The sequence below is a fragment of the Panthera onca genome, chromosome B3 (genome assembly GCF_046562875.1).
Source record: "Panthera onca isolate mPanOnc1 chromosome B3, mPanOnc1 haplotype 2, whole genome shotgun sequence".
In the NCBI taxonomy this organism is placed as follows: domain Eukaryota; kingdom Metazoa; phylum Chordata; class Mammalia; order Carnivora; family Felidae; genus Panthera; species Panthera onca.
This window is the reverse complement of record NC_138344.1, coordinates 5,665,292-5,677,971: the sequence shown is the minus strand read 5'-3', so window position 1 is coordinate 5,677,971 and position 12,680 is coordinate 5,665,292. Positions and strand designations below refer to the sequence as shown.

General features: G+C 57.9%; 1 protein-coding gene across 5 annotated transcripts in view; it reads left to right on the top strand.

Annotated features, from left to right (window-relative positions):
• ZNF710 (zinc finger protein 710) overlaps positions 1–12,680 on the top strand; it is a 70,089-nt gene that overhangs the window by 53,602 nt on the left and 3,807 nt on the right. For all 5 annotated transcript variants that reach the window (XM_078449020.2, XM_078449021.2, XM_078449019.2 and 2 more), the window contains exons 2-4: positions 4,117–5,608; positions 9,358–9,549; positions 10,029–10,203. In XM_078449020.2, coding sequence (XP_078305146.1) covers positions 4,145–5,608; positions 9,358–9,549; positions 10,029–10,203 — 1,831 coding nt within the window. In that variant the 5' untranslated portion in view covers positions 4,117–4,144. The remainder of the gene's footprint in view (positions 1–4,116; positions 5,609–9,357; positions 9,550–10,028; positions 10,204–12,680) is intronic.

Genomic DNA, 12,680 nt, shown 5'->3' with positions numbered 1-12,680 from the left:
TACCCGTTTCTCTGGGTGGCGGACGGAACACGCACGTGAAATGCAGGGGGATCAGATACCGTCTGTCTCCTTTCTCGGGGCCTCTGTCTCCGCACACGGGGCCCCTGCGCAACCCGCACGCGCATGCGCAGGGTGGTATGTGTTCTGCTCAGGCAAGTGTCTGTCCCGTGTACGTGGAAGGCAGGGGTTGGCCTGGCCAGGCGGGCACGGGGCTCGTGCGGACTCCAGGAGGAAGTGCGGTCGGGGTGCAGACCGGTAGGGGCCCCTGGCCGCCCTAGAGGGGACCCCGGAGCAGCCAGACAGGAATAGCCCCGAGGCTTCCCAGTCGCAGTTTGCCCGGGGCCCATGAGCACCTGCTGTCTCCCCGGGACCTGAGGACCCCAGGGCAGCACCCGGGAGCTGCGGCCAGGCCCACACCCCTGACGCCACCTGCCAGGGTGCACAGGCAAAGGAACCGAGCTGGGCGCGCCGGGCCCGGATGGGGCCGGGCTGGAGGGCCCACAGGCCTGCCCACAGACCCAGCTGTGCCCCGACAGGACGCTAAGCATGTGACTTAGGTGCAGGGTTCCTGGGCTGTGAAACGGAGTGCACGCGACCCCCACGCCCACTCCGCATGGGGTGGTTTTTCGGATTAAATGACTCCCCTGGGACCTTCTGAGCGCTCAGCAAAGCCAGACCTGTAGCCCTTTTGCCCACATTTGTGGCTCGTTGGCCCCTCTGCGTCCTGCCCCGCTTGGGCACAGACCCCTGAGCAGGTCCCCTTTTACACCCAGGCATGGGCTCCTGTCACAGAAACCTGGAGTCTAGCCCCAAAGTCAAAACTGCCTGCCTGCTCCCCCGGGGAAGGGGACGCCTGCCTGGTCGGGGGCTGGGGTGATCCTTAGGAGTGGCCCCTTTCAGTCTTAAAGGTCACTCCTAACAGGATGGTCACCTGTACGGTGACCCGCCCCTCGGGGGGGACCACACCAGACCTGAGCTCCAGCTCCCCACGGCTCCTCTGCCGCCAGAGTGAGGATTTCTTTGCTCCCGCTCCCCAGGTCCCTTGAGGTTGCCAGGAAGGGAGGGTGCCAGCTTTGGGATTGAGGAGAGGAAGACAAAGAGAAAACTAACATTTTTTTTTAATTATTTTTTTAAGTGTATTTATTCTGAGAGAGAGCATGTGAGCAAGTGCAGGCAGGGGAGGGGCAGAGAGAGCAGGAAAGAGAGAATCCCAAGCAGGCTCTATGCCATCAGCACGGAGCCCAACACAGGGCTCGAGCCCGTGACTCCGGGTTCGCGGGTTCGCGACCTGAGCCGAAATCGAGAGTCAGACACTCAAGCGACTGAGCCGCCCGGGCGCCCCGAGGGAACGAACATTTGCACTGACGTCCTCACCTGTCCTTACCACCCCACGGCCAGGCACTGCGTCCCCTCCACAGCAATGAATCTGAGGCTCGGGACACTGTGGGATCTGCCCCAGCGAGAAAAGGGCAAAATGCGAATTTGAACTCCAAACCTAGCGTAGGCTCCGCTGCTGGGGATGGGTTCCTCCCTCCACTGGCCCTGACTTCAGGGCAGTCTAGAAAAAGTGCTGCGTTTGTGGTTCGCTCAAACCCACAACGTGAAGGCTATCACCTGGAGCTGTGTCACACTGGCCACCGAGAGCAGAGGCAAGGATACTGCCCCACCGGGTGGCCCGAGGGGGCACAGTGGTCTCCTCTGAGGACTCCTTGAGGGCAGGACCCTGCCTCGCCTCCCTCGAATGTCTGAGCGCAAGGCCCAACCCATAGCAGGGATTTAGCAAAGTTTTTGTCGCGCTACAAAATGAATGAGTTCTTAGTTCCTGGAATGAATGAGTTCTTGTCCCAGAAACACCCCAACCTTGGCAGAATTTGGGGCCCTGGAATGGAGAAATCTCTAGGCTCTGTGGCCTTACCGGCAGGAAAATCTTCTTCCAGAGGTCTGGGCAAATAACGAAGTTAATTGTTTACATTTGGTGAGGGCTTTATAATTACCTAATCCCCCTTCACCGGGTTATGACCTGGGCCCTTGCAATCCTTCCTCACAGGGGTAGGTGTTTCCATTCCCATTTTTTAGATGGGGAAACTGAGGTGCAGAGGTGACTTTGAAGTGACTCTCCTCAGAGTGACTCTTGTCACTTGTAAGTGACAGAGCTAGGACTTGGGGCCGAGCTGCCTGACCTCCATTTCCGTGCTCTTTCCAGCAGGGGAAGTGGGGGGGGGGGGGGGGTGGGCTGAATCAGGTGTAGCCCCTCCAGCCTGTTCCAGGTGGACCCTGAATCCCGTGTCAGGTTCTGTTCATCTGACCCCTTCCACGAGAGCCTTCCTTGAAGATTAATAGTTTAATCTGTAGTGTCTGTTTCAAGGAAGCTAAATTCCTGTCTGGGGTATTTTATTTTTAGCCCGCTTCAGGAAGGGGAAGCTGCACCGGCCTGTGGGGGGAGGGAGACACCAGGCTCGGAGCCGGCTTCCTGAGGAAAGGCCGCAGCCCGCGCCATGCGCCTGACCGTGACCCTGAGACCAGACCAGGCAAGGCAGGCGGGAGCCACCCCAGGAATGTCTTTCCCCTTCGCCTGGAGCAGGCGCTGAGCGGGGTGGGCGTTCTAACCGTGCCCTCCCACATCCGGGGCACACATCCTGGTCCTGGGGAGGCCCGGAGAGGGCGCCAGGGTGGGCGGGGAGGGCCGGGAAGTCCCAGGAACAGGTGGAATTTGAGGAAAGCCTGGGAGGCCGGCGGGAGGGGCTGGGTGCTCAGCACGGGTGCGGGTGCGAGAACCCTGTGCAAGGCCGGCTACTCCGTCCCTAGGAAGGCCAGCGCACCCGGGGTCTGGACCGGGCAGGTGGGTGCCTTGGCTTCTGTGAAAGGACCTGGTAGGTCAGAGAGCATGCCTGGGAACCTGGGAGCTGGCTCCTCAGACCTTCTCTCAAACATGTTAGCCATCACGAGGCCCTTCCTTCAAATCAGATCTCACATGAGGTTCCAGTTGTACAAATCAGATAAAAGCTGTATTTAAAAAAAAAAAATTTTTTAATGTCTATTTATTTTGGAGACAGAGGGCGAGTGGGGGGAGGAGCAGAGAGGGAGGGAGACACAGCATCTGAAACTGTCTCCAGGCTCTGGGCTGTCAGCACAGAACCCCATTTGGGGCTCAAACCCCTGAACCGCGAGATCATGACCTGACCCCAAGTCCAACGCTTAACCGACGGAGCCACCCAGGCACCCCAAAAGCTGTATTTTTAATTGGCATACATTTGGATATCTGAATGTATTATACTTAGCTAATCCAGAACAGTAACCTGTCGTGACAGACACAGTCTTATAGCATCAGGCTTGAAAGACAGATCGACCTCGGCTCCTTATTTATTTATTTTTTCTTTCTTTCTTTCTTTTTAACCAAAGCACCTCACTCATATGGTCAAGCCATTACAAATGGTGACAGCTGTTTAACACCTCACTGTACAGTCTGAGGGTCTGTGCGAAATTAATTGCCTTGGCAACAAAGCCAGTGAAGCTACAGAATGTGTTGGAATGAGGTATATGTTACATGTAGGGAGATGGGTTTTCCAAAATTGATTTTTAAAATAGAGGGGGGGCCCCTGGGTGGCTCAGTTAAGCGTCAGAATCTTGATAACCCTCAGGTCATGATCTCACCGTAGGTGGGATCCAGGCCCTCCGGGGGCCCTATGCTGACAGCGCGGAGCCTGCTTGGGATTCTCTCTCTCTTCTCTCTGCCCCTCCCCTTCTCTTGCTCTCTCCCATGATAAATAAACTTTAAAATAGAACTTTACTTTCTGCGATTTTGAATCCGATTTTTGAGCTGCTCTTGGAAAGACATTATGGGGAACCTACTTTAAGAGGGAATTCAACCCTCCTGTGGCAGGTGGGAAGACCGAGGCCAACAAGGGGGCAGGGCTTACCCAGGATCCCACAGGGGGATGGAGAAGATGGTCAGATATGCGGAGGGTGTCATTGCTCCCGGTAATTGCAAGTGTGTCCCGTTCCCAGGGCAGGAGGAGAAAGACGTCAGGGACAGACGCACCGGATCAGCCAAGCGCTCGCCGAATGCGTGTCTGCGTGTTGTGTGTGCGGCATTAACGTTCCCTTCTCTTCCCGCAGCGATGCCCTCCTAGCCAGCCGCCCCGGGATGGAGGGCTTCATGGACTCAGGGACACAGACGGATGCCGTGGTGGTGCTGTCCTTGGCTCAGGCCGCCGTGCTGGGCCTGGTCTCGGAAAATGAGCTCTTTGGAGCCACCATAAGCCCCGAAGCCTTCTACCCGGACCTGGGGCCTGAGCTGTCCGGGCCGGCCATTGGGGAGCCCGGGCCCCCGGGCCCCGACATCTACCAGCTGGCCTGCAACGGACGGGCCCTGGAGGAGCCGGCGGAAGAGGAGGTGCTGGAGGTGGAGGCGGCCTTCGAGAAGCACACCCGGCGGAAGACGCGACCGCCTGTGCGGCTGGTGCCCAAGGTCAAGTTCGAGAAGGTGGAGGAGGAGGAGGAGGAGCAGGAGGTCTACGAGGTGTCCGTGCCTGGTGACGACAAGGATGCAGGCCCAGGGGAGGCCCCTGCCGAGGCGGCCAGTGGCGGCTGCGAGCCCCTGGTGCAGAGCAGCGCCGTCAAGATGATCGACCTCAGCGCCTTCAGCCGCAAGCCCCGGACGCTGCGGCACCTGCCCCGAGCCCCGAGGCCGGAGCTGGACGCGGCCCCCTACGACCCCCACTTCCCAGACCCGGCCCGGGACGGCTTCTCCGAAGCCGGCATGGCGCTGCCGGGGCCGGAGGCCCTGCCCGTGGAGTGTGGCTTCGAGCCGCCCCACCTGGCCCCCCTGAGCGACCCCGAGGCCCCCACCATGGAATCCCCGGAGCCCGTGAAGCCGGAGCAGGGCTTCGTGTGGCAGGAGGCGGGCGAGTTCGAGGCCGACTCGGCGGGCTCGACGGCGGAGCGCCACAAGAAGGCCCAGATGGACCGGCTGGACATCAACGTGCAGATCGACGACTCCTACCTGGTGGAGGCGGGTGACCGCCAGAAGCGCTGGCAGTGCCGCATGTGCGAGAAGTCCTACACGTCCAAGTACAACCTGGTGACGCACATCCTGGGTCACAACGGCATCAAGCCGCACTCGTGCCCGCACTGCAGCAAGCTCTTCAAGCAGCCCAGCCACCTGCAGACGCACCTGCTGACGCACCAGGGCACCCGGCCCCACAAGTGCCAGGTGTGCCAGAAGGCCTTCACGCAGACCAGCCACCTCAAGCGCCACATGCTGCTGCACTCCGAGGTCAAGCCGTACAGCTGCCACTTCTGCGGCCGCGGCTTCGCCTACCCCAGCGAGCTCAAGGCCCACGAAGTGAAGCACGAGAGCGGCCGCTGCCACGTCTGCGTCGAGTGCGGCCTGGACTTCTCCACCCTGACCCAGCTCAAGCGCCACCTGGCCTCCCACCAGGGCCCCACCCTCTACCAGTGCCTCGAGTGCGACAAGTCCTTCCACTACCGCAGCCAGCTGCAGAACCACATGCTCAAGCACCAGAACGTGCGGCCCTTCGTGTGCACGGAGTGCGGCATGGAGTTCAGCCAGATCCACCACCTCAAGCAGCACTCCCTCACCCACAAGGTAGGGCCGGCCGGCTGGCGCCTCCCCCCGGGGCCCCGCCCCCTCGCCGCCCGGGGCCCCGCCCCTCTCCCCCAGGGCGCCTCCCCCCTTGCCCCCTAGGGCCCCGCCCCCACCCCCAGGGCCCCGCCCCTCTCCCCCGCAGGGCACCTCCTCCCTCGCCCCCTAGGGCCCCTCCCCCACCCCCCCAGGGCCCCGCCCCTCTCACCCCCAGGGCGCCTCCCCCCTTGCCCCCTAGGGCCCCGCCCCCACCCCCAGGGCCCCGCCCCTCTCCCCCGCAGGGCGCCTCCCCCCTTACCCTCCAGGACCCATCCCCTCACCCTCCCGGGGCCCCGCCCCTCTCCCCCGCAGGGCGCCTCCCCCCTTACCCTCCAGGACCCATCCCCTCACCCTCCCGGGGCCCCGCCCCTCTCACCCCCAGGGCGCCTCCCCCCTTACCCTCCAGGACCCATCCCCTCCCTCGCAGGGCCCCTCCCCTCTCCTTCCCAGGACCCCTCACCCCCCCAGGGCCCTTCCCAAGGGCCCTGCCCCAGATCTGAGGTCCCTCCTGTAGGTCTTCCACCCGGTGCTTACAAAATAGTGCTTGAGATCATCTAGGTGCTAATTTAGATGCTACGCAGATGCTAACTTTTCTTATGTTTGTAGTTCCGTGTTTATTTGGATGAATATTAGAAAAAATACAATTGAAATTAGGGGGTTTTTTAATAGCAAGACTTACTTTGTAAAGTTTTGAGTGAGGGGCACCTGGGTGGCTCAGTCCGCTGAGCAGCCAGCTTTGGCTCGGGCCATGGTTTCATGGTTTACGGGTTGGAGCCCAGAATTGGGCTCTCTGCTGTCAGCGTGGAGCCCGCTTCAGATCCTCTGTCCCTCTCTCTCTCTGCCCCTCCCCTGCTAACCCTGCTAATGCTCGCTCGCTCGCTCTCTCTCTCTCAAAAATAAACATTTTTGGGAGCGCCTGAGTGACTCAGTCGGTTAAGCATCCAGCTCTTGATTTTAGCTCAGGTCATGATCCCCGGGTTTGTGGAAAAACCCCCCACCGAGGATACTCTGTGCCCACAGCATGGAGCCTGCTTCAGAGCCTCTGCCTCCCTCTCTCCGCCCCTCCCCCACTCTCACCTGCTCCCTCTCTCAAAAATAAATAAACGTTAAAAAAAATTAAGATAAATAAACGTTTTAAAAAAGTAAATAAAATAAAAATTTTTGAATGCAATATTTGAGGAACCCCTGCAGGCCCCAGGGAACACAGTTGGAGAATCACTGAAGCAGCCTGCCCTTCCTTCCTATTTTAGACTGGAGGGTCCAGGCCAGGAGGCCCCAAGGCAACGGACATGACAGAAATACAGAGGGTTTCCTTTCTCCTTGTAATTACAAAAGTGTATCAAAACCTGTGCCTTCCCTTTAGGAAAAGTTTAATTATCTTTCTTTCTTTCTTTCTTTTTTAGTTTATTTCTTTTGAGAGCAACAGAGACAGCATGAGTGGGGGAGGGGCAGAGAGAAAGCGAGACAGAATCCCAAGCAGGCTCCACTCTCAGCCAGAGCTGAGACCACCCCCACCCCTTCCCAGACCGGGCCCCGGAACCTAGCATCCTGCTTCCTGAGCCGGAGGCTTGGCCCCCAGAGTGTGGCTTTGAGCCGCCCTACGTGGCCCCGCCCCCTGCGCGGGACTCAAACCCGTGAAACCGTGAGATCATAACCTGAGCTGAAACCAAGAGTCAGACGCTTAACCGACGGAGCCACCCAGGTGCCCCAAAATACATTTCGTTTGAAAAGAGAGCAGACGTAAGGGGAAATACTTGTTGCGGAGAAGTCCAGTATGGCCAAACGAGGCAGAGTGGTTTGCGGGGCTAGAAGATGGAACACGCTGTCCTGCTCCACTGTGTCCCTTAGACATAACTTTGACCCATTGTCCCCTGCCGCCCTTCCCGTCCCTTCAGCCACTGCCCCCCCTCCCAGAGGTCCTCCTGTCCAGGCAGACGGAACGAGGCCTCTCGGGTCCCCCAGCCCCTCTCTGGCACTTAGGCTGCCCCATCGTTTCTACCCCACATCCGACCAGCTTCACGCTTTGACGCTGAATGTGCGCACAGCTCCCACCTTCCCTCGTGGCAGCCTCAGGGACCCTCCAGGGCCAGCCTGTGTCCTCACCTCTCCTGTGCACACGGCAGTGAGTGCGGGAGTGAGGGCCTGTCAGGCCTTCCCTGCCCCGGGAACATTTTCTACCGGCACAGAGATGATTTGTAGGTTTTATGGCAGCTGTTCCCCCCCCCCCCCCCCCCAGTCAGCTGGTAGGGCTGTGGAAGTGTCGTGTTAAGAAGGACTCTGAAGCTGAGTCTGAGCTCAGCCTGAAAAGCAGAGCAGGGGTGAGGGTGAGAGTGATACGCACTCGTGCCCCGTTCGTACCGTCTTTCTCCTCTACCGAAAACCCCCACGAGTCTGCAAAGCGTCCAAAGAGAAATAATACTGTGAAGCAAAACTGAAAACAAGAAGCAAAGGCTAAGAAAGTCGCACATAGCTCTGTCATCGGCGTGAATTTGCACAACGTGTGCAACATGCACTTGGGCGGGAGGCGGCCCCGGGGCAGGGCCCCCTGGTGGTCAGACACCTCTTCAGCGTGTCCAGCAAGCATACCCGCGATATGACGTGTCCCCATCTGCTAAAGGAAAGAGACACAGGCACCGTTACATTATGATACGAAACTTTGTCCCCAATAAGCACTTGGGACAGCAGCTGTGACCACAGACATGTGTCTGTCCTACTGGGGATCTTCTAAGTTACTGACTCAGCAAAGAGATGAGCCCCCAACTTTTGTCCTTTCCTCCCCGGACAATACATCAGACCCCCTGTGCCCACAGCACCCTGTCCCGCACTGGGGGTCACCTCCAGACCACGAAAGACCATGTTGACAGTCAAACCAGAGGGTTTTCCCCTGGAATTTTTGTCTCCTGGGGCCGAGCGTCCCAAACTCCTTCAGTGATGGGAATCACTTGGGGGACCTGCTGAGACTAAAAATTCCTGGGCCCACTGGATCGGGATCTCCAGGGAGGAGTCTCCTGAGAGGCTGTATGGGTAATGAGAACTTCAGGTGGTTCTTATCACCAGGGAAGCTTGCAGAACTCTCATGGGGTCAAGTGGATGGGCTCCAGAGGTTTGGGAATTCTTGTATTCAGGTTCCAGTGTCATTTTTCCTGGAGCGTCCATGCTTTTAATCATATTCTCAAAGGGGTCCGTGAACCAGAAAGACCACTGAAGGATGGGACTGAGGGGGAAGACGCATACACATGCTCCTGACCTGAGGACAGTCCACCAGGCTACGGCTGCCTTCTTGGCCACAGGTCCCTGGTGCCTGGCGTGTGTGATGCTGGCCTGTAGCAGGTGCCCAGGGAATAGTTGCTGGATGAATGAACGAATGAATGAAATGAACGAATGAATGAATGAACACATTCGCCTTGGTGTGCTGGTGCAAACCTACAGGTACACCTGCCAAGGTGAGCGGGAGACAGCGGGTGTGTGGGCAGGAACCATGAGGCCCAGCCAGTCTCTGCCTATGACTGGAGGACTTCCTGGAGTAAGTAGCCCTGCCCCAACATTCCCCCACTTTAAACACATGGTCCCTGTTCAGAACACCCCCAGGAAGTCATTTCACTCAGACACTATGGTCCACACACACACACACACACACACACACACACACACTTCCAGAGGCTGTGCCCGTCGTGTGGCCCTGACCATCACCCCTTCCTCCCACCCCCCGCCAGGGCGTGAAGGAGTTCAAGTGCGAGGTGTGCGGCCGGGAGTTCACCCTGCAGGCAAACATGAAGCGACACATGCTGATCCATACCAGCGTCCGGCCCTACCAGTGCCACATCTGCTTCAAGACCTTCGTGCAGAAGCAGACCCTCAAGACGCACATGATTGTACACTCGCCTGTGAAGCCATTCAAATGCAAGGTACCAGGCTGTCGGGGCCCCAAGGCGGGATGTCCCCACGGGCGGCCCAGAGTCAGCACGACGGCCGCAGCTGAGACCCACTCAGAGCTGGCCTGGCCAGCACGAGCAGGGGAGCCCAGCTTGGGGTGAAAATCCCAGGGTTCAGAGCCTACAAGCTGCCGCGGTTGTACTTGTTTCAAAGCTGGGGAGAGGGTGAAGGTCCCCGCACAGCCCCAGGGAAAGAGCCCAGGCGTGGGACTCTGTGTGGTCGGAGAGCCGGGCCCTGGGCTTCTGGTAACCCCAGCCCAGGGAGGGTGGCACAGTGACCAGCAAGGAGCGGCTTCCACTCTGTCTCACAGGCCCCTGGGGTCACAGGGGAAAAGGACAGAGTGAGTGCCGTGCATAGCGATGGGGACTCCGGCTGCGCCGGGGAGGCGGGAGCGGGCAGGGGGTTCGGGGACGGCGGGCTCCCCGAGGGCTCAGGAGTCGGTGTGTTCCAGGTGTGTGGGAAGTCCTTCAACCGCATGTACAACCTGCTGGGCCACATGCACCTGCACGCGGGCAGCAAGCCCTTCAAGTGCCCCTACTGCTCCAGCAAGTTTAACCTCAAGGGCAACCTGAGCCGGCACATGAAGGTCAAGCATGGTGTCATGGACATCGGCCTGGACAGCCAAGGTGGGTGGGCCACGCGCAGCGGACGGAGCGGGAGCAGCGCTGTCACGGCACACTCAGGAGCCTCCTGGCCGGTTAGGGGCGTGGGGAGGCCGGCCAGGCCAGAGGCCTCACTGGGATGCGCTCAGGTCTAGGGAGGAGGCACCCTGGAAGGTCGTCACGGTGATAATGATGGGATATTTATGTATTCTTCAGAGGACTTAAGTGGGCCCACATAAACAATAATAAATACGAATAAATAATCTTTTTTTTTTTTTTTTTATGTTTTATTTATTTTTGAGAGAGAGAAAGAGAAAGCACGGGAGGGACAGAGAGAGAGAGAGAGGGAGACACAGAATCCAAAGACAGCCTCCAGGCTCTGAGCTAGCTGTCAGCACAGAGCCCGACGCGGGGCTCGAACCCACGCACCGTGAGGTCGTGACCTGAGCCGAAGTCGGACGCTTAACCGGCTGAGTCACCCAGGCACCCCAAAAATAATAAGTAATATTGATCGAGTGCTAACTGTGTGCCAGGCCTTTATTAACTCACATGGTCCTCACGGTGAGGTTGGCTCTGTTATTATCCCCATTTTTGAGATGCAGGGACTGGAGGACAGAGCAGTTAGGTAACTCATGCAAGATCACAACACACAGGAGGTGACAGGCACTTTTATGTGGACGACTAGAAGATGACATTTAAAATAAATGGAGGGGGAAGAAATTAACAAAAGGGAAAATAGCCGCTGGAAAGATGAGGGAAGCCAGGTGAGGTCACAATTCCAGATGTACCACGGGAGGGTCAGTGGACATCCCTGGGGAGCTCTGAGCATCCCAGCAGCCAAGGCAAAGAGTGTAATGCGCTCCATCACACTCCCGTAGTGCTTGCCAAAGAGAATGTAGCCCACGTACTCAGGTAAGGGGCCTCACCCCTGCGCTGGGTGGAGGTTTCGTAGGCTCTTTGTTGTCCAATCCGTAAGGTTAGTGATAGCCTCTCCCCTCAACACTTGTCAGTAGTGGAAAACATTAGTCTCTCGGGCCTTACTGAGGGGAGGAGGCACTTTCGACATTCTACCGGAAGCAAGAGATGGCGCTTCAGGGAGGTTCCTTGTACAGTCAGGAGCTATTTGACTCTGTGGTGCACCTTCTGAGACAAGGTAGCCGGGAACATGCCTGGACAAGAAGGGGTGAGTTGACTTGCCCGGACTTAACTCACGAGCAGTCCGTCAGATGCTGGGGGGTGCCTGCAATAATCCCGATTCGGTTTTGCAGCAGCTAACCAGGGAGTGGCCTGGGTTTTCTGGCAGAAACAGGCGTCCTCAGTTTTCTGTTCTTGGGGGCAAGGATGAAACCCTGTTGGCTGCAGACCGGTGCCCTCTGTAGCCCCTTCCTACGCAAAGTGTGGTACGAGAACCAACAATACGGGTGGGCATCGCCTGGGATCCCGCTAGAACTGCAGACTCAGCCCTACCCCAGATCTGCTGAGTCAGAATCTGCATTTCCAAAAAGATCTCAGGGCGGTTTGTTTGCACGGTGGGGTTTCAGAAGCAAGGAGCTAGGGTGGTGGTTTCAGACATTAGTATTCACTGGAATCGCTTGGAAGCTTGTAAAACACCTGGCTGGGCTCCACCCCCAGCGTGTCTGCATCTGTACGTCTGGGTCATGCTGCAGAATTTGCATTTCCAGCAAGTTCTCAGGGGATACCGAGGCTGCTGATCAGGGACCTCCCTTTGAGAACCTTCGATCTAGACTCTAAAAGGACTGGCACTCAAACTTGGCTGCACATTGGAAGCACCCGGGGAATTTTTTAAATGCTGATGCCAGAGTCGCAACCCCAGAGATTCAGATGTAATTGATCTGGCATATGGCCTAGGATCGGCACTTTAAGGCACTTTATAGACTGTTTTGTTGTTTTGGTTTTTTTAATGTTTATTTATTTATGAGAGAGAGAGCACAAGCAGGGGAGAGGCAGAGAGACAGAGGGAGACACAGAATCTGAAGGAGGCTCCGGGCTCCGAGATGTCCGCACAGAGCCCGACGCGGGGCTCGAACTGACAAACTGTGAGATCATGACCTGAGCCGAAGTCAGACGCTCAATGGACTGAGCCACCCAGGTGTGCCAGCACTTTAAAGCACTTGAGATAATTCTCTGTGCGGTAGAGTTTGAGAGCCCCTGCCCCCCGCAGACCTGCCATGCATCTAACCTACCGGGAGGGAGCGGAGAAGAACTCTTCGCGTTGGAAACAGAGGTCTCTGCACACCTTGTCCCCAGGGGGTGGTGAAGGCACAGGCTGTGTCCCGTGAGGTCAGTCACCAGGAATGTGCAGGACGGCTTTCTTGCTGGCTGTACCAGGGAGTAAGGTGATTGACACCGGAATGGCTGGGACCCAAGCCAGCCTGCCTCTCGCGTATAACCTTGATCTGAGAAGCTCAGGCTTGACAGTCAGGAAGACTCACAGTGTGTCAGATGCTCTGGGTGCACGTACACACACGCACACTCAGGAT